Source organism: Rhincodon typus, chromosome 2, assembly GCF_021869965.1.
Source record: "Rhincodon typus isolate 14 chromosome 2, sRhiTyp1.1, whole genome shotgun sequence".
NCBI lineage: Eukaryota > Metazoa > Chordata > Chondrichthyes > Orectolobiformes > Rhincodontidae > Rhincodon > Rhincodon typus.
Window position 1 is genome coordinate 65,157,783 of NC_063333.1, and position 25,588 is coordinate 65,183,370.

The 25,588-nt window shown below is 38.6% G+C and overlaps 1 protein-coding gene across 1 annotated transcript in view; it reads left to right on the forward strand.

The window, feature by feature from the left end:
- Nucleotides 1-25,588, forward strand: part of LOC109935447 (band 4.1-like protein 4B) — a 278,476-nt gene that overhangs the window by 121,272 nt on the left and 131,616 nt on the right. Inside the window, exons 7-14 of the mRNA XM_048614210.1 lie at nt 8,860-8,980; nt 14,739-14,826; nt 15,112-15,200; nt 15,296-15,365; nt 17,542-17,711; nt 17,799-17,908; nt 19,077-19,107; nt 24,544-24,577. Coding sequence (XP_048470167.1) covers nt 8,860-8,980; nt 14,739-14,826; nt 15,112-15,200; nt 15,296-15,365; nt 17,542-17,711; nt 17,799-17,908; nt 19,077-19,107; nt 24,544-24,577 — 713 coding nt within the window. The remainder of the gene's footprint in view (nt 1-8,859; nt 8,981-14,738; nt 14,827-15,111; nt 15,201-15,295; nt 15,366-17,541; nt 17,712-17,798; nt 17,909-19,076; nt 19,108-24,543; nt 24,578-25,588) is intronic.

The window sequence follows — 25,588 nt, forward strand, 5'->3', positions numbered from 1 at the left end:
GGTGACTCTGTAGGTGACTTGATTCTGGTTAACATGGATCGATTTATTAGCTAAGATCTTCTGCAACATACACATTATTTTTGACATTTGCTTGAGGAAGGCTTTCCCATCAGTAGCTATTTAAAAATAGCACATTATTTGGGGAAAACTCAGGTGTTAACTGGGATTTTGTTTTAGTCAACAAGGTGCAGAGCTGGATGAACACAGCAGGCCAAGCAGCATCATAGGAGCAGAAAGGCTGACGTTTCGGGCCTAGACATTGTCACTTCTTTGTTAATTATTATTTAAATGAAAAGCTGATCAGTTCTGAATGTAGAGAATAATATGAATTTTACATTGCTGGATGGTGATTGTTTTGCTGCAGTGATACTTACTGTTAACCGATCTAAAATTGCTCAATTTACTCGCTTCCTTTTCTGTTTTGCAATTGTGTTTAAATATCAGTGTTTGACATGGGCATTTTGCCAACCATTTTTCTCATTTACCAGCTGTATGGACACAAGTAATCAGTGTGGGTAGGTGTTTTCAATTTAATTATCTTCACAAACCTTCTGACTGCATCAAGAATATACTGTCTTTAGTCATGTTTTCCGAATGAGGTACTCTTACTTTTAAAAAAAGAAATTGGCCATCAGCTAGTTTAATTCACTACCACAGGAAACTCTACTGTAGACGTTGAGATTCTGTTGTTACAACTCCTGCCAGCTTCAACTGATCCAGTCTCCATGGACGGTAGTGAGAGAGATGTTAACAATGTCTGTTTTGCTGCTACCTGAAGGGAATAACTGTTTGCACAAACAGAAAGCAAAGCTCATTTTAATACTTCTTGAAACTTGTCAGCCCAAATTTGGGTGATATCCAAGTTCTATTGGTCTACAGGCCACTTCATTATTAGAGGAATGATGATCCTTTGTGGCCGACTTGCCTTTAATCACTGGAGGGTTTTCCACTTCTCTCTCAGACCTCAGAGAACTCGATACCACACTCAGTCAAGTACTGCCTAGTGTCAAGGGCAGTTACTTCAACCCTACATATCAGATGTTGTCAAGGCTCATCATTATTGTCGTGCCCAAACGTGCAGCTGCTTTAGAATGCTTCATGAAAATAATCAAATTGGCTATGCACTGGTATTTTTATTAGTAGGAGCCTTAAGAAGATACAGGGTAAGATTGTGTACTGTCACTTCTGGCTGAAGATGCATGTAACTGCTTCAGCCCTTCGTCTTGTATTAACATGCTGGACTTCATGTGATTGAGAAGGGGGATTACTGTGAAGCTTTATTCTTCTTGTAGTTTTCTCAATTTCTGTAAATGACACTCTTAAATTCTGTTCAATAATGCTCCCTTGAAGCACCCCAAACTATTTTACTGCACGCAAGGTGCTTTATAAATGAAGCTTGTTGTTGAATAGGGGATGTGCTAGGCTTTAAGATTGAAGATTGTGAAAGTGTATGTTGCTGATGACACGTGGAAATAATTAATGCTCAGCTTTTGCCCTTTAGTACAGATAGCTTGGATTGTCAAGATGTTGACTCATCTCCAAAGAAAGACAGCCCATGTAAAGTCTGATACTAAACTTGAAAGAAAATTGCCCAAACAGCAATAACCAAAAACTGAAATGTGGCCTTCAGCTACTTAAATCAGTCAGATGATTTGACAGCATTTGAGCCTGTGGAATTGAAATGAAAAAGCATTTCCCATGGTGCTCAGCTGTCTGATTTGAAAAAGAAATATTGCCCTGCTAACTGGTCCTCTTTAGCTGTGTTTAACATTCATGTAAATCTTTCAATGACCTGTGTGATGTGGCACTGTATTTAGGAGGAATTATTTTTGGTTTGAAATAAGTTCAAAAACTGATGTAGTCCATCTATATTGTTTCACTTATTCATTCATGAGATGTGGATGTTGCTGTTTAGGCCAGTATAATTGGCCTGTTGGAGGTGGTGGTGAGCTGCAGCAATCCATGTGGTGTAAATGCACCCACAGTGCTCCTGGGAGTCCTAGGATTTTGTCCCAGCACCAGTGAAACACTGACAATATGCTTCCAAATCAAGCATTGGGGGGATCTTGCAGATAGTAGCATTCCTTTGATTCTACAACCCTTTTCTTTTCAAATGGTAGAAATTGTGGGTTTGAAAGATGCTATTGAAGAAACCTTGGTGAGTTACGGAGTTATAGAGTTAAACACGACTAAGCTAAACAAACTTGAAGCTATAATAATCCCATTTACCAGCACTTGGTCTATAGCCTACTATGCCCTTGCATTTTAAGTGCTCTTCCAGATAAGACTTAAAAATTGCAAGAGTAATGCCTCCAGTACCTTCTCAGGCAGCACGTTCCATATTTCTACCACCATTTGGGTGAAGTAGGTTTTCCTCCAATCCTCTAAACCACTTACTCCTCACCTTAAACTTATGTCGTCTGGTCTTAGACACGTCCGCCATGGAGAAAAGATTCTCATGGTGTTGCAATGCATCTCGTATGGAGTACACGCTGCTGCCAGTATGCATTGGTGGTGGAGGGGGTGAATGTTGGAAGTGTTAACTGAGATGCAAATTCTTTCATTATGTGGTTTTATGCCCACATCCTTGAGTTCGGTTTAAAGATACTCTGGTTGAGAAGGAAAGGTCAAGAATTGTCTGAAATCATGGGCTTCTTTTTAATTCTATTTATTTCACATTAAAACTTAATATTACTTTCTGGGTAGATAGTTTAGAAATTGTTGAATTTGTGTTAAACATCCTAACTCTGTTTTCCAGCCTAGTTTTTTTTTTAATGGGTGCTCAAAAGGATTTATCCCCTTGGCTAGTGGTGGGTGAGAACTACAGTTGGTATTTTTTGTTAAGACTTGTTTCTAAAATTACTAGTTTCAAAGGCTTTAGTTCAGATGTACAGTACTTTCTGCTTTTTTCTTTGTAAGAATTTCTTTTTTTCAGAGATTTCTTTCTTCAGAGTAGCTGTTCAGCTGTGTGCCAACTTGTCTTAAAACTGTATCAATAGTTTTTTGAAGAAACTTTTTTTTAAGTTCTCTCCAAATAATTTAAGGTTTGTTTCTTGATCTTCACCATTGCCATGATTTTCAAGGCAGTGATGGCATCTGCCATCATGTCCCTTCTCTGTCTATTTGAGTTCAAGATAGACAGAGCCAGGAGAAAGCAAAGTCAAAATCTGTCTTCAGATTTTGGTTACTTTATAACACTGTTTATTACGCATCAAGACTAAATACGACATTATATGGTGTTTAGAAATGTGCAGGTGTTTAGAGATGTGCTAGTGTCTGATCTGACTGAATCACTACAGAAAGATTATTGCATAAACTATACAGCCTCAAGTTGGCTGGTCTACTCCACCTGCTTCTCTGCATATGTTTCTGACGATCCAAATGGTTTAAGTTAATGCTCCTGCATAGCTCTCCAAGTGTTTCTCCCCCTTCCTTAAATCTGTCCACACTGTACTATTTATGCCCACTGAGGAGCAGTGCTGTGACAGCATCAGAAGACTGCTCAAAAGTCCTAGGCCTTTGCATAACGCTGATCAAGAGGGTACCTTTGAAGTGGATGAAGCTGAGCGGTTTGAGTGTTCTTAGAGTTGCGTCATCAAGCCAAGTGGGGAGTTTTCCATCAAAAAGCTGACTTATTCCATTATCAATGGTAGACTAGCTTTTCAGAGTCAGAAGGTGAGTTACTTGCTGTAGAATCCCTGGCTGTCATAGCCACAATATTTATATCACAGAATCATAGAATCCCTGCAGTGTGGAAAGAAGTAATTCAGCCCATCGGTTTCCCACCAACCCTCTGAGCAGTAACTCCACACAGACAGTCACCTACAGCTGAAAGTGAACTAGGTCCATGGTCCTATGAGGCAGTAGTGCTAACCACTGAGCCAGCGGGCCACACATACGTATGTATATGGCTGATGCAGTTCTGTTCCTGGTCATTGGTAACGTCCAAGAAGTTGTTAGTAGGAGATTCAGCATTTTAATGTGATTGAATTATGAGGGTGATGTGGGATTCTGTCTTGTTAGAAATAGACATTGCCTGACACTTGTTAGTCGCTACTTATCAGTCTAAGCCTTGATGTTCTCCAAAACTTGCTGTATAGGGACAAGGAGTGGTTCAGTAGTTGAGGGGTTGCAAATAGTGCTAAATATTGTGCAATCGTCAGTGAACATTTGAACTTCTGACCTTGTGATGGAAAGGAAAGTCATTGATGAATCATATAAATACGTTTGAGCCTAGGACAAAAACCTGAGGAACTTCTGCAGAGATATTCAGTTGCTGAGATGATCCAGCTCCCTTTGTGATGGGTATTATTCTAACCGGTGGAGACTTTTACCTCTTATTCCAATGGACTCCTGTTTTATTAGGGCCTCTTGAAACCACCACAATCAATCACTGCTTGATGTCAATGGAAGCCTCTCTCACATCCCCACTTGAGTCCAACTCTTTTGTCCAAGAAATTAATTGGCTTTTTTCAGTCTTAAGCTATTTTTAACCACAGACAGAAGGTGAGCTCCTCCCTTTATGGAGGTTTGATGCTTTCTGCTCAAACATGCATATTCGTAAGCTCTTCAATTACCAGAGATTTCAGTGACATAGTTACTGGCAAGCAGAAGGCCTTTGTCGTTGACAATGGATCTCCATTCCCTGGACCAGTCACCCACAGCACCTTCCCGTGTAAGGTGTAATACCTGCCTGACTGCTTCCTCACTGTCCAAGGCTCCAGATGAAGAAGCAATTTACCTGAAATTCACTCAATCTAGTCTACTATACTCACTGCTGATAATGTGGTCTCCTCTACACTGGGGAGATGAAACATAGGATGGGTGACCACTTTGCTGAACACCTACATTCTAAAAATGACCCCAAGCTTCCAGTTGCCTGCCTCTTCAACACACCACTGTGTTCCCTGGCCAAAATTTCTGTCTTGGGACTGTTGCAGTGCTCCAACAAAGCTCAGCGTAAGCTGGAAGAGCAGTATCTCACTTTTTGCTTGATGATCCTGCGGCCTCTAGGACACAACATCGAGTTCAATTATTTTGGGGCCTGAACACCACCTTCCTTGTCATTTACCCATCCCTACACCCCAGGCCTCGTCATCACATGAGCTGCTTCAGCACAGCCGAACAGTTCTCACCCATTTATCAGCTTATCAGCATTTCTCCTTCCCTGGCATGCCGTTATTCATCCCTTTGTTTCCCTAACTGCTGCTTTCTGTCTCTCTGTCTGTTTGGTCAATCTACACTCGTCGTGAGTTCCTTTACACAACCCTACCCCAACTCCCTGTCTTTAGTACACAAGTGTCATGTAATGTACTTTCAAAAAAATGCAGCAATCCTTTCCACAATCCTTGAGGTTTAAAATCGTCCTTTTCCCATTTCAGCCCACGATCAAAAATGCAGAAAATTAAAAAGATATGGTCTTTACATAAGTGCCACTTGGTAGCTTCATTGCTGACACTTTAATTAAGAGTAGGCTAATGGGATGATAATTAGCTAGGGCAGATCAGTCCTGCTTTTTGTGGGCAGGGCACCTGGGCAATTTTCCACATTGCTAGGTAATTGGAAGCTTTTGAACTGTACTGGAACTGCTCGTCTTGAGACAGACCTAGTGCTGGAACGCAATGCTGAAATATCTTTGGTACCAATCTTTATAGTATTCAGTGCCATTTCTTTTTGATTTAGTATGGAGTGAAGGGAATTGGTTTGACTAAACGCTGACATTGGTGATGCTGGGGACCTTTGGAGGAGGCCAAGTTATATCTTTCAGCACTGCTGGTTGGAAATGGTCACAACTGTTTCTGCCTTCTCTTTGACACTCATGTATGTGCTGGATTCCTCTGTCAGTTCTGCTGCTGCCAGTGGCCCATAGTGCTTCACAAATGCCAGTCTTGAGCTTCTAGATCTACTCAGAATTAATCCCATTAAACCCCCAGGATGTTGATAATGGGGTCTTCAGTGATATTAACACCACTGAATGTCAAGGGATGGAGGTTAGATTGTCTTTTGTTGGAGATGGTCATTGCCTGGCATTTGTGTGGCACGAATGTTACTTGCCACTTTTCACCGCAAGCCTGGATATTGTCCAGATCTTGTTGCATTTGAACATGGACTGCTTCAGTGCCTAAGGAGTCTCAAATGGTGCTGATGTACTATCATTGGCGAAAATCCCCACTTCGAACCTTATGATGGAAGGAAGGTCATTAATGAAGCAACTGAAGATGGTTGGGCCTAGGATACTACCCTGAGAAACTCCTGAAGAGATGTCCCGGAGCTGAGATGACTGACCTCCAACAACCACAACCATCTTCCTATGTACAGGCATGGGTGGTGGTAGGTGATAATGAGCAGAGGGTTGATACCAGGCAAAGTTCCTAGTATCAAACTAGACACTGGAAAAATACCCAGCAAACCCAATTCTGTCATACTTAGAAAATAGTCAATGCTAACATCTGAAGGCTTGTACCGAAATTGGAAGAACAGTCCCACAGATTAATTACGGAACAATGTAACATAGTTATTGCCTGTGAGATTTAATGTGTTGACCATGTCTGAGGCACCACCATCACCATCCCTTGGTATTCCCTGACCAAGCAACAGGGCACGCCCACCAGAGGTGGAGCCCAGTGGTACACGATTGGGGAAAGGTTGCCTTTGAATCCTCCACCATGACTCTGAATGCCATGAAGTTTTGTAGTAGCAAGTCGTATATAGGCAAGGAAATCTGCTCACACCATTAGCTACCATCTATTATACCTTTCCCTTGAAGTATCGATTCTCCTTGTTGAACAGCAATTGGAAGAAGCACTGATAATGGCAAAGGCACAGAATGAATTCTGGATTGGAGCTTCTGTATCCATTACCAGGGTAACTCAATAGCACTACCACTCAATATTTGGGCAGATCTGAATCAGTGCAATGATAATGCTACCCATAGGCTCATGAGGCCACAGCATTTGCAAGGAAAAGACAATTATTGCTGTCATGTTGAAACATGAGGAAATAGGGATGTTCCAAAATACCTCATTAGGAGCATATCAGGAAACAAAGAAATACGGTGGTTACTCCCACAAAGCCTATTCTCAAAATGAAGCCAGTTAAAAGAACTAATGAGCTAATGCAGGTCTGGAGGCAGAGAAGTGTGAGTAATGTCTTAGGAAATAAGAGATGGCAGAAAAAGTGTCAACAATTTTTCATTTTGAAGTTCTGACTGGATCCAAGGCTGAAAACATGGAAATAAAAAATACATAAATGCAAAACAGTCACAATCTTTTCAGTGTAAACTTATTCTGCTTGCATTTCATAAGAGGCCGCAACACAAAAGCAAAAGTGAACGTCTGGGAAGCTAAGAAGTAATATATTTTTTAAAATATGCTTGCTCATGGGATGTGGGTACATGAGCTAGGCAAATATTTATGACTGATTCCTAAATAACCTTGAGAAGATGGTGATGAGCTGCTGCCTTGAACTGCTGATTTTGATCTAGCAATAGTGAACGTACGATGATATAGTTCCACGTCTGGGTGGCATGTGTGTTGATTTTGAACTTGATGGTATTCCAATGCAAATGCTGCTCATGTCCTAGATTTTAGAGGCTGCGGGTTGGAAGGTGCTGTTGGTGAGTTGTTGTAGTGCATCTTGTAAATGGTGTATCTTGCCAATGAACAATGGGTGAATGGAGAGAATGTTGAAGGTGATGAGTGGGGTGCTAACTAAGTGGGCTGTTTTGTCTTGGATTGTGTCAAACTTCTTAAATGTTATTCGAGCTGCATTCATCCAGGGAAGTGTGAACTATTCCCTTACACTCCTGACTTGTGTGTTGTACTTGGTGGGTGGGCTTTAGAACATAGAACATAGAACATTACAGCGCAGTACAGGCCCTTCGGCCCTCGATGTTGCGCCGACCTGTGAAACCAATCTGAAGCCCATCTAACCTAAACTATTCCATTATCATCCATATGTTTATCCAATGACCATTTAAATGCCCTTAAAGTGGGCGAGTCTACTATTTTTGCAGGCAGGGCATTCCACGCCCTTACTACTCTCTGAGTAAAGAACCTACCTCTGACATCTGTCCTATATCTATCACCCCTCAATTTAAAGCTATGTCCCCTCGTGCTAGCCATCACCATCCGAGGAAAAAGGCTCCCACTGTCCACCCTATCTAATCCTCTGATGATCTTGTATGTCTCTATCAAGTCACCTCTTAACCTTCTTCTCTCTAACGAAAACAGCCTCAAAACCCTCAGCCTTTCCTCATAAGACCTTTGGGGTGGCAGTAATTGAGTTACTTGCCACTAACTTCCTACCCTTTTGATCTCCTCTTGTGTAGTTGTTCCAGTTCAGTTTCTGATCAATGGTAACTCCCAGAATGATGATAATGGGTGATTCAGTGATTATAATCTAGTACAGATAGACAGACAAACAAATTCTTTTTTTCTGTTGGTGATAATTATTGCCTCGTACTGGTGCAGTTACAGATTTTACTTACCATTTACATTCCAAGCCTGAACCGCAGAACTGTAATCTTTTGAGTGATACAAAGCTATATTTTTCCGCTTAGAAAATTGATGCTTAATGACTGTGAGACAACAAAGTGCAGGGCTGGATGAACACAGCAGGCCAAGCAGCATCATAGGAGCAGAGAGGCTGACGTTTCGGGCCTCGACCCTTCATCACCTACTATCTCTGCTTAATGACTGTGATTTAGTTTTGTGATCAGAGAGATCTGTTTGATAAAATCATGTCTCTAGATACATTAACATTAAACTTTGATCCATCAGTTTTCTGTAATGAAAATCATATAGCTTTTATTCATGTTTCCAATGATTTTGAATGCTTAATACTTTGTTTTATCTATAGCGGAGCTTGGGGACTGTGAACCTCTGGAACATTCTCCAGAACTGGTGTCAGAATTCCGGTTTAATCCCAATCAAACTGAGGATATGGAGATAGATATTTTTGCACGGTGGAAGGATTGCAGGTAAGTTCCTGAAATAACAAAATCAAACTTTTAGGGAGACGTTATCTGAGGTCCTAAAATATCTATTTTCCTGTAGTTTCATGACAGATTAGAGAGAACAATACTTATAGCAAATGAGCCAGTGTGACTACAACAGTTGCATCATCTTTAATGCCATATCCTTGATTTTTGTCATGTGCCTTATGTGAGTGTTTAACAAGCCTTCTGAAAATTCAGATATGCAACATTCACCACATTCCCTATACTTGTGCACATGACTCCTCAAAAAAAATTAAACATGACTTGCTCTTTACAAATCCATGCTGATTATCTAATCCATACAATGACTTGCATTTATCTAGCACTTTTCCTGATCGCAGGATTTCCCAAATTTCATCACCATAATGAAATATTTTTGAAGTTGTAATGTCACAAGCACATCAAATTATGTAAAGCAATGTCCACATGTAGAAATAGATAAATGTTTTAGTGAGAGATAGTAGGAACTGCAGATGCTGGAAAATCTGAGACAACAAGGTGCAGAGCTGGATGAACACAGCAGGTTAAGCAGCATCATAGGAGCAGGAAGGCTGACGTTTCGGGCCTAGACCCTTCATCAGAAATGTTTTAGTGATGCTAGTTCATGAGATAAACATTAGCCAGAGCACCCTGGAGAACTTCTCATCAAAATAATGCTATGAGATCTTTGCATTGAACTAGCAGACAAAGTAGCTACTTGGTTAACATTTCCTTTGCAAGATTCACTTTTGACAGAGCAATACTTTTTAGAACTGAACTAGAGTGGCTGTTGTAATAATTATGCACTGAGATGGTTATCAATATTCATGGTCTTTAATTTCTTTGGTTTATCAATTTCCCCTTTGTTGAACTTCCACATGTCATTTCCTTGCCAGAAATCCCATTTCAAAAGACTTAAATATTTAACCTGTGGTTATTGACAATATGGTTTGTTACCTATCTCCTTCACTATGCATAAGATCAATATACAGTAGTTCATTGACTAGATGATAATTGGATGTTGTGTCCTGATTTGAAATTATATTGACATTTCATCACTGGCTCGAATGCTGGAGCTCCTTCCCTAATGTCATCGTGGGCCAACCTACAGCACATGGCTCGTATCCCATGAGTGAATTTTAAAAACATAATATTCAGAGAGTGAACAGACTCCAGGAAAATTTGACTTAATGGAGAGAATCACAGGATGACTTGAGAACTATGGAGCAATTCTGAGAAAACTAAGTGACTACGAATAAATGTGGACAGGACATAAGATAGTAATTTGTTTAGAAGTGCATGAAGCTAAACTTTGTGAAATACTTTGGAGATATACGAGGTAATACAGATGAATCTCCAAAGTATTCAGTTGTTCCAGAGGTGTGTAACAGAGAGAAGATCATAACTAGAGTGTTCATGTTGAAAACTATGCTGATGATTATAGATTTAGGGCAGAATTTTTATCATACATAATGCAAAAGCAGTAATTTCCATAACTTTAAAAAGTACCAATGTGAGGTTGCTAAGACAGTGATTTGTACTGTAAGGCAGAGGATTAATTTTCCTTTCAACAAAATAAAAATGAATAAATCTCTAAAATGCAGAATGTTGGATTGGGAAGAGGTAGGACAGGAATAATTCATACTCTCTATCTTTGGTAAATTTGGAGAATTACCATCAAGTATCAGGCTTATATTCATCGATATTTACAGCACAAAGAAGGCCATTCAGCCCATTGCTTCCATGCCAATCAACAAAGATCTAAGTACACTAATCCTATTTTCCAATTTTCGGCCCAATATGGTAATGCAAGTGAACATCTAACTACTGCTTAAATGTTATAAAAACCAAAAGAACTGTGAATGCTGTAAATCAGGAACAAAAGCAGAAATTGCTAGAAATGCTCATCAGGTCTGGCAGCATCTGAAGAAAAAATCAGAGTTAACTTTTCGGTCCAGATCTGAAACGTTAACTCTGATTTTTTCTTCACAGGTGCTGCCAGACCTGCTGAGCTTAAATATTATGAGAGTTTTGACTTTACTATCCTTTCAGGCTATGAGTCCCAGATTACCATCACCCTTTAGATGAAAATAATTGTTTTCAACTCTCTTCTTGGCCTTCTACCTCTTTTTCTTAAATCCTTGAGTTCTCGGCTAATGGAAAGAGTACCTTTCCATCTGCCCTTTCTATGCTACTCATAATCTTAAACACCTCCATCAGGTCCCCTCTCAATCTTCGCTATTTCAAGATAAACAACTCCAGTCTATCTAGTCTTTCCTTATAACTCAAAACCTCCAACCCAAGCAGTATCCTGATAAATCTCCTCTGCATCCCCTTCTAGTATAATTACATCCTTCCTATGATGTGGTGACCAGAATTGCAGTCCTTCAGTTGTGGCCTAATCAGTGTTTTATACAATTTCAGTATAACGCATTGCTGTCAACACCATAAGAAATAGAAACAGGAGTAGGTTGTTCTGCCCCTTGAGCCTGCTCCATCATTCAATAGGATCATGATTGATCCGACATTCCTCACTTCACTTTCCTGCCTTTTCCCTGTAACCCTTGATTCCCCGACTGATCAAGAATCTATTTATCTTGGCCTTAAGTATACACAACAACTAAACCCACAGCTCTCTGACAAGGAGTTCAAAAGACAGTCAACCCTCTGAGAGAAGAAATTACTCCTCATCTCAGTCTTAAATTGGCAACCCTCTGTTCTAAGACAGTGTGCCCGCTTATCTGAGCTCTCCTATGAGTGGAAACATCCTCTCAATATTTGCCCTTTAAGTCCTTAAAGAATCCCACATGTTTGAATGTGAGGCCCCTTCTAATTCCTCTAAATTCCAATGAGTAGAGTCTCAACTTGTTAGCTGTTGCTCAAAAGTCAATCCCCCCATATTGGGGATCATCCTAGTGAACCTTTGCTGAACTTCCACTGATGTAATAATATCTTCTTTAGATAAAGGGGCCAAAACTGCTCTCAGTACTCCAGACGTGTCCTCATCAGAACCTTGTACAGTTGCAGTAAGACTTTCCTCTCTCCTATTCCAACCCACTGGAAATAAGGGCCAACATTCAACATGCCTGATTACCTATTGCACCTGTGTAGTAGCTTTCTGTTTTGTGCACAAGTACCTCAGGTTCCTTTTGTGTTGCAGCTTTCTGCAGTTTTTCTTTCATTTATATAACACTCAGTTCTTTTGTTCTCCTTTCCAAATAAACAATGTCACATTCTCCCAAAATAATGTTGATTTCTCTGTCTCTTAACTTGCATTTCCACTTATTTCTGGCATCTGCAAATTTGGCTAAAGCATATTTGCCTCTTTCCTCCAAGTCATTAATATACTTTATAAACTGTTGTGGTCCCAGCACTGATTCCTCTGGAACTTCATTGGTCACAGGTCACCAACCTGAAAAATAATCTTTTATCCCCACTCACTGTTCCCTGTCCTTAAACAAATCTCTATCCATGCCAATATGCTACTTCTGGGACCATGGGCTCTTATGACTGACCCTTTTGTGAGGCACTTTTATCAAATACCTTCTGGAAGTTCAGATACAACACATTAGGTTCCCGTCTAACCAATCTGGTTGAGACTTCCTCAAAAACCCCAAATAAGTTAATCAGACACAATTTCCCTTTTATGAAGCTGTGCTGACTCTGCTTGATTTAGATTATGATCTTCCAGATGGGCTGCTTTCACTACTTATATTCTATGCCTACTCTAATAAAGTCAAGTATCCCATATGTCATCTTAACTATCCTATCTACCTCCTCTGCTATGTTCAGGAATCTTTGTTTATGCACACCAAGATCCCTCTCATCTCCAGTATTTTCCAGTGTTTCACCATTCATAGTGTAATTTCTTGCCTTGTTATCCTTCCAATTACCTTACACTTTTCTAGGTTGAATTCCATTTGCCACTGCTCTGCCCAGCTGACCAGTCTGTTGATATCCTCCTGCTTTCCACATTTAAGACAAATTTATGTACACCACAAAACGGAAGGGCGTCAGCACCCAGGCTGTTTGGAACGCCACTGAAAACAGACTTCCAGTCACAGAAACAGAAATCTGGAGTTTAAAGAATAAATAATCAGTGTGGGTAGCGCTGGAACATGTAACTTTTCCTTTAACCTAGAATATTGTTGCGTTCTAACATTGAATGCAAGTATTTTCATGACCGAGTAAACATTTTTGTCAGTGGTTCATCCAAGCCTGTACCTAACCTACCAGGTTAAAGTTATACAATTAGTGTCATAGCCTAGCAGTTCCATGTGATGAGTCTCTTAAAGGCCCTGCATACATCTCCAAAGTGAGTAATTTAATATAAATGTATTAGCATCAATAATTAAAATGCACAAAATGAAATGAAAGCTAGAAATAATCAGCAAACCAGGCAGCATCAGTGGAGCAGAACAATATGGTTAATATTTCTATCAACGATCTTTTGTCAGAACAAGCGCCAAATATTAGTCTTGCTGTAATTGATGAAAATCCTTTTCCCATAGTCTGAAAATAGTTGAGTTATAGTATAAACTGAGTTTCAAAACATATATTGTTTTTTAAGTAGTACTGTGCTCAACAAAAATGTTTAGTTATAAAGTAGCAGATTTCCAGTGCATTCAGCTGCAAATTGAGGATTTCTTTACATCCACCTCTAACTCATTGGATACTGAAATCAATATTTTTCTTTTTAATATCCTAACTCTTACTGACATTCATCCATCCCTTATCTGCTCATTGCTTTCTGGAAACCAATGTAAGTAATGCTTAAATTTAAAATTCTTATCCTTACTTTTTTAGTTGTTCCTCAGTCGCTTCTCTCCCTATCTCTGTAATCTCCCCTCCATAACCTTCCAAGATATCTGTGCTCCTCCAGCTCTGACCTCTTGAGCATCCCCAGTTTCCCCTGCTCCATCATTAATAGCTCTGCCTTTAGTTACCATGATCTTAACCTCAGGAATTATTTCCCTAAATATCTCTATGCATTTATCTCTTTCTTTGGTCACTCCTTGAAATTTCTTTTACCAAAGTTTAAGTCATCTGCTTTAATATCCCCTCATGTGGCTTAGTGTCCGATGTTGTTCAATAATACTGTTGAAAGGGATGCTTTACGACTTTACAGGCACTATATAAGTAGAAGCTGTTGTTGTAGTAATGTCACACAACCTCTTACTGTTGGCAAACATAGTGGCCTTCCCATGATGAACTATATTTTAAAAATGCAGTCATATAATCTGTCTCAAAATCCAAGTTGCATCTTCTCATGGTTCTTGTTACCATCTTCTTCAGACACTGTCAGTTTGGGTTGAAAAACTTGACAACTGTTACTAATGACAACTAGACATTTGCAGGAGCGAGCCAAAGCTGGTATTAATGACTGTATACAACAACTAGCTGTAAACTAGGGTTCATATAAAGTGCTTGTAATCAAGTGATTATTGAAATGTTCTTGAGATTTAAATCTATCTTGTCTTCCCTTTTGCTTGTGTTTCCACTGAACGAATGAGGGAAGTTTGCAATTGAATGTGGCACTGGGGTCCTGATGGAAAGTGTGAGATACTACAAATATAGAACAAAACAAATAGAAAAATCGAACAAATTTTGCTTAACACTTTGTGTAGTGGCTCATGAGGAATGTGTAATGAAAGTTTAAATTCTTCAGTTATGGCAAGGGTAGTCATTGTTCATATGATCGCAATTGAAATACTGACCAAACATGGGCGTCATTACTGACTTCATTTTCTCATTTTCATAGGGGGAAAAGCCCAGCACAAGCAGAACTATGTTATTTGAACAAAGCTAAATGGCTAGAAATGTATGGTGTGGATATGCACACTGTTAAGGTAATCTTAAAAAAAGTCTTTTCAAAAAAGTAATGATATTTATTTGTGGAGATAGTAAGAACTGCAGATGCTGGCGTCAGAGATAACAGTGTGGAGCTGGAGCAACACAGCAGGCCAGGCAGCATCAGTGAAGCAGGAAAGTTGACGTTTCGGGTTGGGACCTGAAATGTCAACTTTCCTGCTCCTCTGATCCTGTCTGGCCTGCTGTGTTCCTCCAGCTCCACAAAGTGTTATCTCTATATTTATTTGTGGATTGTCTTAACACATCTCTTCTGTCTTTCCTAGGGAAGAGATGGATATGAATATTCCCTTGGTTTGACACCAACAGGCATATTGATCTTTGAAGGATCAAACAAAATAGGCTTATTCTTTTGGTAAAGGATGTTATTTTTATCACATTTTACTATTTGAAAACAAAGTGCTAACAAATTGTTTAAGTTCTCTGACCACCTTCTTTATTATCATGCAGGCCCAAAATTACACAGCTGGATTTCAAAAAAAACAAATTAACACTTGTTGTTGTGGAGGATGATGAACAGGTATGTAGCACATCTTCTGGGCATCTTAAGCAGATGCAAGGAATACATAAGGCCACTGTTACTTCTGGCTTCTGACTTTGTTGAATCCAGCCCAGAGTCTGCTAATGTACAGCAGAACTAAAGATTTTCAAGGGCTTACCTTCATTTTCAGAGTCAATGGGTTACCACACAAAGTTGGTCTTTCAGTTATGGATCTGAAGCTACCAAATTCTCAAGGTGTATTTGTACCTTGTACAAATTAAGTTCTATATTAGCGCTTTCTTGGGTTCAGTGTTGCCACTTCAAAACTGTGTTTAGATTGATTTACAATCCTGTACCTTGTTGCTCAATAATATAATCTATGCATGTAATGAAAGTCCAGTCCTTTGTGATCTGGACTTGATGCTCATATATTCTACACATGTATTTCTTTTCTCCTTCTGTAGTTGGAATGAATGAATATTTGGTTAAACAAAGTCTGAATCTAACTGCTTTATTCCTCTCAAATCAAGACACAGAACTGTGCTCAGATCACTTATTTTCATGGGTGTTATTTGTTTAATCTAAAATAATGAACAACCTATACTCCTTCATTTGTTTGACATAAAATTTTCTAACTACTTATTCCTGCAACCGACCTTCCTTAGTCTTTTGATATCTGACTGCCTTTGTAGCATTTCCATTTTGAACAAAAGACAACTTATTTTTCTATTGTCTCAGCTTGTATCTTCTACCCTTTCACAAACAGGCAGATATTTAAAGACTTTTGAACATAATAGGCGGTAAGGTATTTTTTTGAATACCCAGACAAGCTATTGTGTGGTTTTATGATGAAACCAACCAAATTTTGTCTAAATACTTTTGTTTAAGCTTGAGAATATACTTTGCTTTCAAAAGTCAAAAACCATTGTATGGAGAAATGATCCAAAATTGTAAACTGTGACATCCTGTGAGATTGCTTCATGTTATTCCTAAACTGATTGTCACAATTACATGTTGAAGTGAATAAGATTCTAATTTTACTGATAGGCAGAAAATAATCTCATAGCTCAGTTGCTGGGAGCAGAGTTGGTGGCATGAGAGAACAAAGAACAAAGAAAATTACAGCACAGGAACAGGCCCTCCAAGCCTTCACCGACATGCTGCCCGTCACTACTAAAGCCCCCTACTCTTCCGGGACTGTATCCCTCTATTCCCATCTTATATATGTATTTGTCAAGAATGCCCTTTAAAAGTCGCTATAGTATCTGTTTCCACTACCTCCCCCGGCAGCAAGTTCCAGGCACCCACCACCCTCTCTGTAAAAAAAAAACTTGCCTCATACAGCACCTTTAAACTTTGCCCCTCGCACCTTAAACCTATGCCCCCTAGTAACTGACTCTTCCACTCTGACTTCCACCCTGAGAGCTTCACAAACAAACCAATAAATAATATTCAAAGGATCTATCGGCATTAAAGGCCTGGATTTTATAGTTAGCAGCAATCAGTGTGAGGTCATTGTTCACGCAATTACAATTGCCCACACAGCTCTTAGGGGCTTTTGCACTAAATAGACATTTTAAACAGTACAATAAATTGTATATTTGTTTAAAAATCCTTTCTAAGAAATGTAGTGTTTGAACCAGGATGTATAAATTAGAATTATTAATTCAATTCCAAATCATGACTAGAAAACAAAATACAAAGAAGAGAAAGAAGATGGGATTGTGAGAGAGATTAAAGAAAAATAAAACAAAATCTATTTAATTTTAAAAGAAAACTCCACTGAAAGCTACAATCTTAAAGAATAAGACCCTACAATTGCGCAGAGGTGGTGTTTGCATTGAATTAAGACTTACCATAACATTTTTTAAAAAAATTCTTTCCACTTTAATGGATCAGCCGTAACATTTCCTGGTTTGTTTAGGGTAGCTCAGTGGGTACTGGGGTATATTCCATGAATTTAATTCAGCGAATTTCTCCATGGGATACCATTGGAGTAAAGCTCCTGGTGGATCAGGTAAACAAGCAAATTTCTGATTTCCATGTTTAGTTGTGAAAAGTTGCTATTCAGTTTGCGTTTTAATACAGACTGCTCTTAGCCTCATTGTTATTTTTACTGCAATTTCCAGGCCAATGCATTTTATTTATTAGAAACAATATTTCATACAAAATACTATTTTTAACATGTGTCTCAATTTTTCCACCTCAATCAAAGGGTAGAGAGCAGGAGCACACATTTGTTTTCCGATTAGATAATTCCAAAGCATGTAAACATTTATGGAGATGTGCTGTGGAGAATCATGCATTTTTCAGACTACGAGCTCCTACTCAAAATAAAGAGGGACGATCAGATTTCATGCGTCTAGGATCTCGCTTTAGATTCAGGTATCACTGTTACACTTTAATTGTGTTTTGCTTATTTCTGCCTGTTTAAGTCCTAGTTATGTAACTGTATGCCAATATTTATTCCAGTGGTCGAACTGAATATGAAGCAACACATAAAAGTAGATTGCGCCGGACAAGTACATTTGAAAGGCGCCCAAGCAAACGCTATCCTTCACGACGACATTCCATGATTAAAGGTACTACTTGTCCCTTATAGATATTTTCTAACTTTCTTTTCAGCAAGTTGATGTGTGTTACCAGTACTGTTGGCACTGTCCATTTGTTGTTTTAGTGTCATGTGGATATGCACAATATAAAACTACAAATTTACCGAAGTGAGCTTCAAGTTCCTTTGAGATTCCCACGTGCACCGTTATGTTAACTTCCCATTTCCCATTTCTTGTGGTTAGGAAGTAAAATTTATAATTAATGTTTATCTGGAAGATGTTATAAACTCTTAGAGTTGGATTGAGACTACTTTCTTTATAAAGGGAAGGACTATTTCTTTTCCACATCAGTTTTCTTTCTTGGCTTCATTGCCTAAATTTATTTGGTTGGAAATTTGTTCAAGTATAACGAGAAAAGGTTATGTCAGTTCCCCTGAAACTTGTCACTACCTACTCAACTTGCAATATTAGCAAAGAAACCTATACAGGTAGCAATATGTAGTGCTTATGGACCCCATGAAGTGTCCATACAGAGCCATTTGAAATGTCATTTGGTGTCTCTTTACTTCATCTGTCAATTGTAAATATCCCACTCAGCACTCATTATGGGTTGAATTGATATTATATAGTGTCACCACCTGATGAGTAAACATACTGAATCATCAAAACAATCATGGACAGAGAGACGTTTATCCCATCACTTTGACTCACTAAATTAAGGAAGTAGGCATAAAGAGGCAGTATCTAATTCATTGCTGCCAATCACTCACCTTTAGTAGATTTTTCATGTTTTAACATTTCCTAAACTTGGACACCATGCATAGTTATCATTGTTTCTCACAAAGTTTTGCTGATGGTACTGACCATATGGTACTTGGTATTGATTTGTTTTTAAAAAATGTATTCCTTTGGTTGAATGGAAAACAAGAAATTATTTGTAATTTTATATTTTCCTTTTTTTTTAAAAAAATGTCAATTGGCCAGGTTTTCAATGCAGGAACGTTTTTAGTACATACTTGAAGTCTTCTTAAAATATATTTTGATCACTAAAAGAGAGCAATTTTATGTAAGAATATGCTGCAGAAACAAGAAACAAACTGAGTTTGACTTTACTTTCATAACTTCAGAAGTAGAATATTTAAGCATGTTGGGGAAGAAGAGAAGCCTGTTAAATGCAATAATTTGTTCATCTTTATAGGTCCAAATGCAGTGAAATATGGACACCCCAGGTTTGAATTACTTTTTTCTTCTTTAAGGTTAAATTGCCTAAAAATTTGCCAGATACCATTAAATCTTGACAGATTAGTACCCCCATTTTGCAGTAACTATTTATAATTTGCAAGAGTATCAAATCGGTTATACGTTTGAAGAGAAAAAAAGCAAGCAAAATTTAAACTGAAATGATCAATTATTGCATGCGTCTGAAAACCTTTTGGCACATAAAAGTATATGGAATTAAATAGAATTAGTACACATAACTTGCAAAAAGTTTTTGGTATGTTTATAGGTAGATTGATGCTGCTAATACAAAGTTAAAGTCAGAAGTCACACGACACCAGGTTATAGTCTAATGGGTTTATTTGAAATAACAAGCCTTTGGAGCACTGCAAAAGCTTGTGATTTAAAATAATTCTGTTGGACTATAACCTGGTGTCATGTGACTTCTGACTTTGTCCACCCCAGTCCAACACTGGCACCTCCACAACAATATAAAATTAGGTGAGACAATAGATTGTGAAGAGTATACAAAATGTTTGCAAAGATCCATCAGGTTAGGTTAGTGGAAAACAGGTGATAGATGGAGTATAATGTTCAGGACTATCAGGGTATTCACTTTGCTAAGAAGAATAGAAATGCTGTTTATTTTGTCTATAGCCAGGAATTTTAAAATGTTCATGTTCAAAGAGATTTGGGTGTTCTCATAAAGAAACACATAAAGTAAACCCGTAGGTACAATCAGTAGTTAAGGCTAATGATATGTTGACCTTTATTGTAAGGGGTTTAGAATGCAAGAGTAAAAAAGACTTAAGACAGTTACTTAGTATTTTGAGGGATGTACAAACCATTAGTTCCAATCAGGCAATGCCTGTGTTTATTTTCCACTCGACCCACCTCCTACTTCTCTTCATCCTGTTACTTTCTTCCTGAAATGCTTATCTAGTTTCTGCTTAAACACATCAGTACTATTAATTTCAACCAGTACCTGTGGTAGTGAGTTCACAGTCTTATCTCAAAGATAAGGATTTGATTCATTAACTCGGTTTTTGTTCCACAGATACCGTCAGACCTGCTGAGTTTTTCCAGCAATTTCTGTTTTTGTTATTCTTTATTATGTGGCATGTTATTGAGGGCCTTTTGAATATTCAAATAAATTACATCTACTGCATTAACATTGTTTTGACAAAGTAATAGTAGACATTCGGTAAGCTTGGTTGAGCAAAATTTTTCCTTTTATTGCTGATTATTCGTTGTTCTTTTCTTACCTCTAGATGTTCTTCTATTCATTATTTAGTAAGGATTCAATTATCTTTTCTTCCACCAAAGTAATTACAAAATTCCTTGGGCATGTTTTGCCCTTTTCTCAGATATCAGAAGTACATAAGCTACTTGCAAGTCCTTTCTTTTTCTAACTTTTTTTTGATTAATAAATATGAATGGCAATACTTCTGTTATCTCTTTGCCACATAAAATTCATGGATGCAATCCATGCAGGGTAGGTTCCTAGTCTCATTGAATTTCTTTAGTTTGTTCATTGTATCCCCTCTCTCTCGCACTTATTGCTCATTTCATTATTCACTGTCTATTTATCCCGTCTCCCTATCTGCATGCTCTCTATCCTTGCCTGTGGTTTATCCTGTTCATCCCTTGATGCTCCTGTTTTCATGACAGCCATCTTTTTATTGATGTGGCTGCAAAATATTTTACTATTTTGTTTCATTTTTTATGATAATTTAATATCATTGCTCTTCATTGTCTTCCTGATTTTTTTTTACTTCTCTTCTTGTCTACTCCTCTGCTGCCTATGAAGTTAAGATATACCTCATTCCAGACCTTCAATTGTTCCTTCATTCACCCATGAAGTCACAATTTGTTCTTTCATTTAAGCAGAATATATTTTCCTTGAAACTGTTCAACATTATTTCAACGTTTACATAATTGTTCTACGTCATTGTTTTGCATATTTTGTTACTCATTTTAATTTTATAACTTCTGTTCACAGCCCTGCCAAAATCAGCTTTCCTGCAATCTCTTAACTGGGTCTTAATCATACAAACTTATACCATGGTCATGATTACTTCATTGTCTCCTTTTACTTCTCCTATCTGCTTTGGTCTGTTTTCCTTTGATAAATTCAAAGGCAAATCTTTCCTTTTTGGGCTTGTTAAGTATTGGGTTAGAAATGAGTTTTGTACATGTAGTAGCAACTCTATTCTCTTATCCACTTTACATAACTTGTCGGCCAATTAATATCAGGTTAGATAAAACATGCCATGAATAAAAATAACACACGAAGCAATGACCAATTCTCTAACTTACCTGTATGTTTCCTTCTCTGCCTCCCTTCCACTGTAAAATGCTCTGTAGATCATATCTATTAGTCTGAGTGATCCTTTGTTGTCTTGTTTCTCTATAAATACAGATTCAATTTTTGTCCTACTGATAGCTGCTTTTTTTTCTACTGCCATTATGTTATCACAAGTAGGTACAACTACTCCATCTCTGTTCTCCTTCGATTTATCTAAATATACCCTGAAATATTTAAACTCCAGTCTTTGTTTTTCTGTAGCCATGTCTCAGTAATCCCTATTATATCTAGTTCCTTGTGTTTCATGATTGCCTATCACCCCATTTTTATTACAGATACTGTGCATTGCGAACAGCATTTTAACTCATTTTTAGTAGGGTTTCCTTTCACTGTCAGCCTGGATTTATGTTGAGTCTGGATGGCTTTTGAACTCTTGAGAGGATCTTTCCAGGATGTGGGCTAATCGGATTTCAGTCTTTCACTACAACTCTTGAACTAGCCGGCTGCATTGTGGAGATGGACATTGTGTACTACTCTGTGCTTTTCATGGAGTCAATCCAACTTTGTAAGGAGCTGTGGTTCCCTGAATGTTAGAAGGGTTGCAAACCACAGTCTGCATGAGGAAAGCTTTGAGAGGCTCATTCAAAAGCTCCTCAGCATCTTATGTAAGGCTGTATCCGGCCTGGCACTCTGCCTTTGTTTAATCACCTTTTTAGACTTTAGCTCCATAACTTCCCTTGCCAGCAATGTTCCTATCTGACTTTGTCTCTTTCTATGTTTTCTGCCCTTGTTTACGTATAGAGTGCCTTCATTTCTTGTAGATGTTAGAGTTTGAATAGGGTTTTGGTGAGACCACGCCTCAAGCTCCTTGCACAGTTTTGGTCTCCATTTTTCGTGAAGTACAGTAAAGGTTCTCCACATTGATTCCTGATTTGAGAACGTTTTCCTGTGATGAGAGGCTGAATAAATTTTGCTTATACTGTCTGGAATTTGAGTATAAGGTTATCACATTTGAACATCCAAGATTCTGAAAGGGATGGACAGCATAGACACTGAGAAATTGTTTCCCCTGTCTAGAGAATCTAGAATAAGGGGCACAGTCTGAGTCCTAGGAATGAAAGGTTTGTCATATGAGGAGCACTTAAGGACTCTGGGTTTGTATTAGAAGGATGAAGTGGGCACCACATTGAAACTTACAAAATACTGAGAGGCCTGGCATGAGTGGACATGGAGCAGATGTTTCCAATAGTAGGAGAAATTAGGACCCAAGGACACAGCCTTGGAGTGAAGGGGCGACCTTTTAGATGAGGAGGAATTTCTTCAACCAGAGGGTGGTGAATCTTTGGAACTCATTGCCGCAGAGGTTAATGAGTGTCTTTCAGAAGGAAATAGATAAGTTCTTGATTAGTAAAGGTAACAAGGGTTATGGGGAGGTGGCAGGAGAGTGGGGTTGAGAAACATATCAGACATGATATGGTGAAGCAAGTTGGATGAGCCAAATGGCCTAATTCTGCACCTATATCTTGTTGTCAGGTAACTTGAGGATAAACGCCTTTATTGGAGGTTATGAATATTTGGAATTCTCTCCCATGGATGATGTTGATGTTCCTTTAGTGAATATGTTCAACACTGGAATAGATGGATTTTTGTTTTCTTGGCAACTGAGGGATATGCAGAGTGAACAAAAAGTGGAGTTCCAGCAGAATTGACTGGCAGGGCAGGCTCGAGGGCCACATGATCTATTCCTTCTGTTTCTATTGGTTTAATTTACAGTGCCCAATGGAAGTGGTACTGCGGTTCAAAAGCTAATATAGACTAGAATTTATGTACAGAACATCAGAAAAGAGCTTAAATATAAGGCTTTTCAATAGTTTGGTAATCTACACTTTAATATGGTGCTAGTTTGATCAACATATCAGAAAAACCACACACTGATCAGGATGGTTACAAGATAGAATAGCTAAACGGATTCCAGTGAGATATGGTTTTGTTGAAAGATCAGAGAATTTATAGTTCACAGTCTGGGGTGAATTTGTTGAAATGAAATCTTTCACTATCTTGTGGCGGTAAAGCGGCACGGTGGCTCAGTGGTTAGCACTGCTGCCTCACAGGGCCAGGGCCCAGGTTCGATTCCAGCCTCGGGTGACTGTCTGTGTGGAGTTTGCACATTCGCCCCGTGTCCGCGTGGGTTTACTCTGGATACTCCGGTTTCCTCCCACAGTCCAAAGATGTGCAGGCTAGGTGGATTGGCCATGCTAAATTGCCCGTAATATTGAGGGATGTGTAGATTAGGTGGGTTATAGTGGGGTGGGTCTGGGTGGGATACTCTGAGGGTCGGAGTGGACTTGTTGGGCCGAAGGGCCTGTTTCCACACTGTAGGGATTCTATGATTCTATGAACTCGATGTGGCCAATAAAGAAAAATGCAAGTATTGAAAGACAAACAAGTATTTAAAGCTCCTACATTGAGTTGCTTATGTGATAAAGAAGATTATTTGTAATCTGTTTCCGTTTACCTATCATTTAGTAACATTTTAACATTTCCTATAAATTTAAAAATCTAAACCAATTAGCATCAGGAAAATTCTTTTGTGGAAATTAATTCTGATAGTACATAGTTCCACAGTACTATGGTTTTATTTTATTGACTTGCAGGGCATGGGTGGCGCTGGCTGGCCAGCATCTATTGCCCGTGAGAAGGTGGTGGTGAGCTGCCTTCTTGGACCACTGCAGTTTGCCTGTAGTTTTGATGAGAAGGTGCCAGTGTTGGACTGGGGTGGATAAAGTCAGAAGTCACATGACACCATGTTATAGTCCAACAGGTTTATTTGAAATCACAAGTTTTCTAAGCACTGCCCCTGAAGTCCTTATGAAGGGACAATGCTCCGGAAAGCTTGTGATTTCAAGTAAACTTGTTGGTCTGTAACCTGGTGTCATGTGACTTCTGACCATGTGAAGGTTGACCCACAATGTCCTTAAGGAATTCTAGGATTTTGACCCAATGACAGTGAAGGAACAGCAATATATTTCCAGTAAAGATAGGCTGTCTATTTCCAGCACTTTTCATTTTTATTTTAAATTATTAGAATTAGTTTTGTTTTCATGCTTTTATTCACTGAATCTATTTTCTTTTTCATCAGTTCACAGAACAGTGCAGGAATGTGTGGATACCAGGTAAAGTTAGCATTACTGTATATGTTGCTAATAACTAGTTCATTTGTTTTCGTATAAACTATTTAGTTTTAAGAATTAAAGATTTATTGTAAATAAAAAGATAAATACAACTGAAGCACTGGGAAAACTATTATACATAAGAGGTTGCGGATCATGTTGCTTTGAGATTAGTGTTGTTAAATGAATCTGTACTGCATCTCACCTTGAAATCTATCTGACATATTTGCTGTCACCATCCTCTTTCTCGGTAAGGATCTAAATAGCCTGCTTGGTCTGTTGTGGAAGAGGAAAACCACTTGACGATCTAAGAGGAAGTGACTCATGTCTTAAGGAAGAGGCAGTTTATTTCATGAAAGCAATTAGGTACAAGTTACATTGATATGATAGACATTGTGACTGAGACTAGATTTGATGCTATATCTTACTTCTTCATGATCCAGAACTGTTCCACCAGACAAGTCTGTGTGAAATTACATTGAGCAGTGCTTAATGCATTAATTCTTTCAGACCCTGACACCCTTTTATGACATTTCCCCTCGCACATTTCTTGCACTATTATCGTAACACTTTTGTGTATGTAATTACATTTAACCCTAGCCATCTCCACCCAAGTCTCTGACCTTTCAAATTCCAGCATCTGAAGGTTTCACTGTTCTCAGATTTGGAAGATTGATAGGTCTCTGAGTTAAATACGCTTCACTTTAATTCTGTTCTTGACAATGTAAGGTCTGTGAGCCCTGTTAAAACTAGAGAGCCTTATCTCTTGGATTTCCTTTGCTGAAATTGTCATTCTGCTGAAACAAGCAATTGATGAATTCTAATATCTGCAGAACCTTTTAAATTCATGAACTTGCTTTGCAGAGGACACTTGTCCTTTTAGAACATATGCTTTATTTATTGTAATATTTTGAATTTCTGGACCAGGCACTTATATTTTATTTTTGGCATGACCCTGTATCTCCAAACCAGGCTGTTACAGTATCCTGGATTCTCTGAGCCAGGCAATTTCTT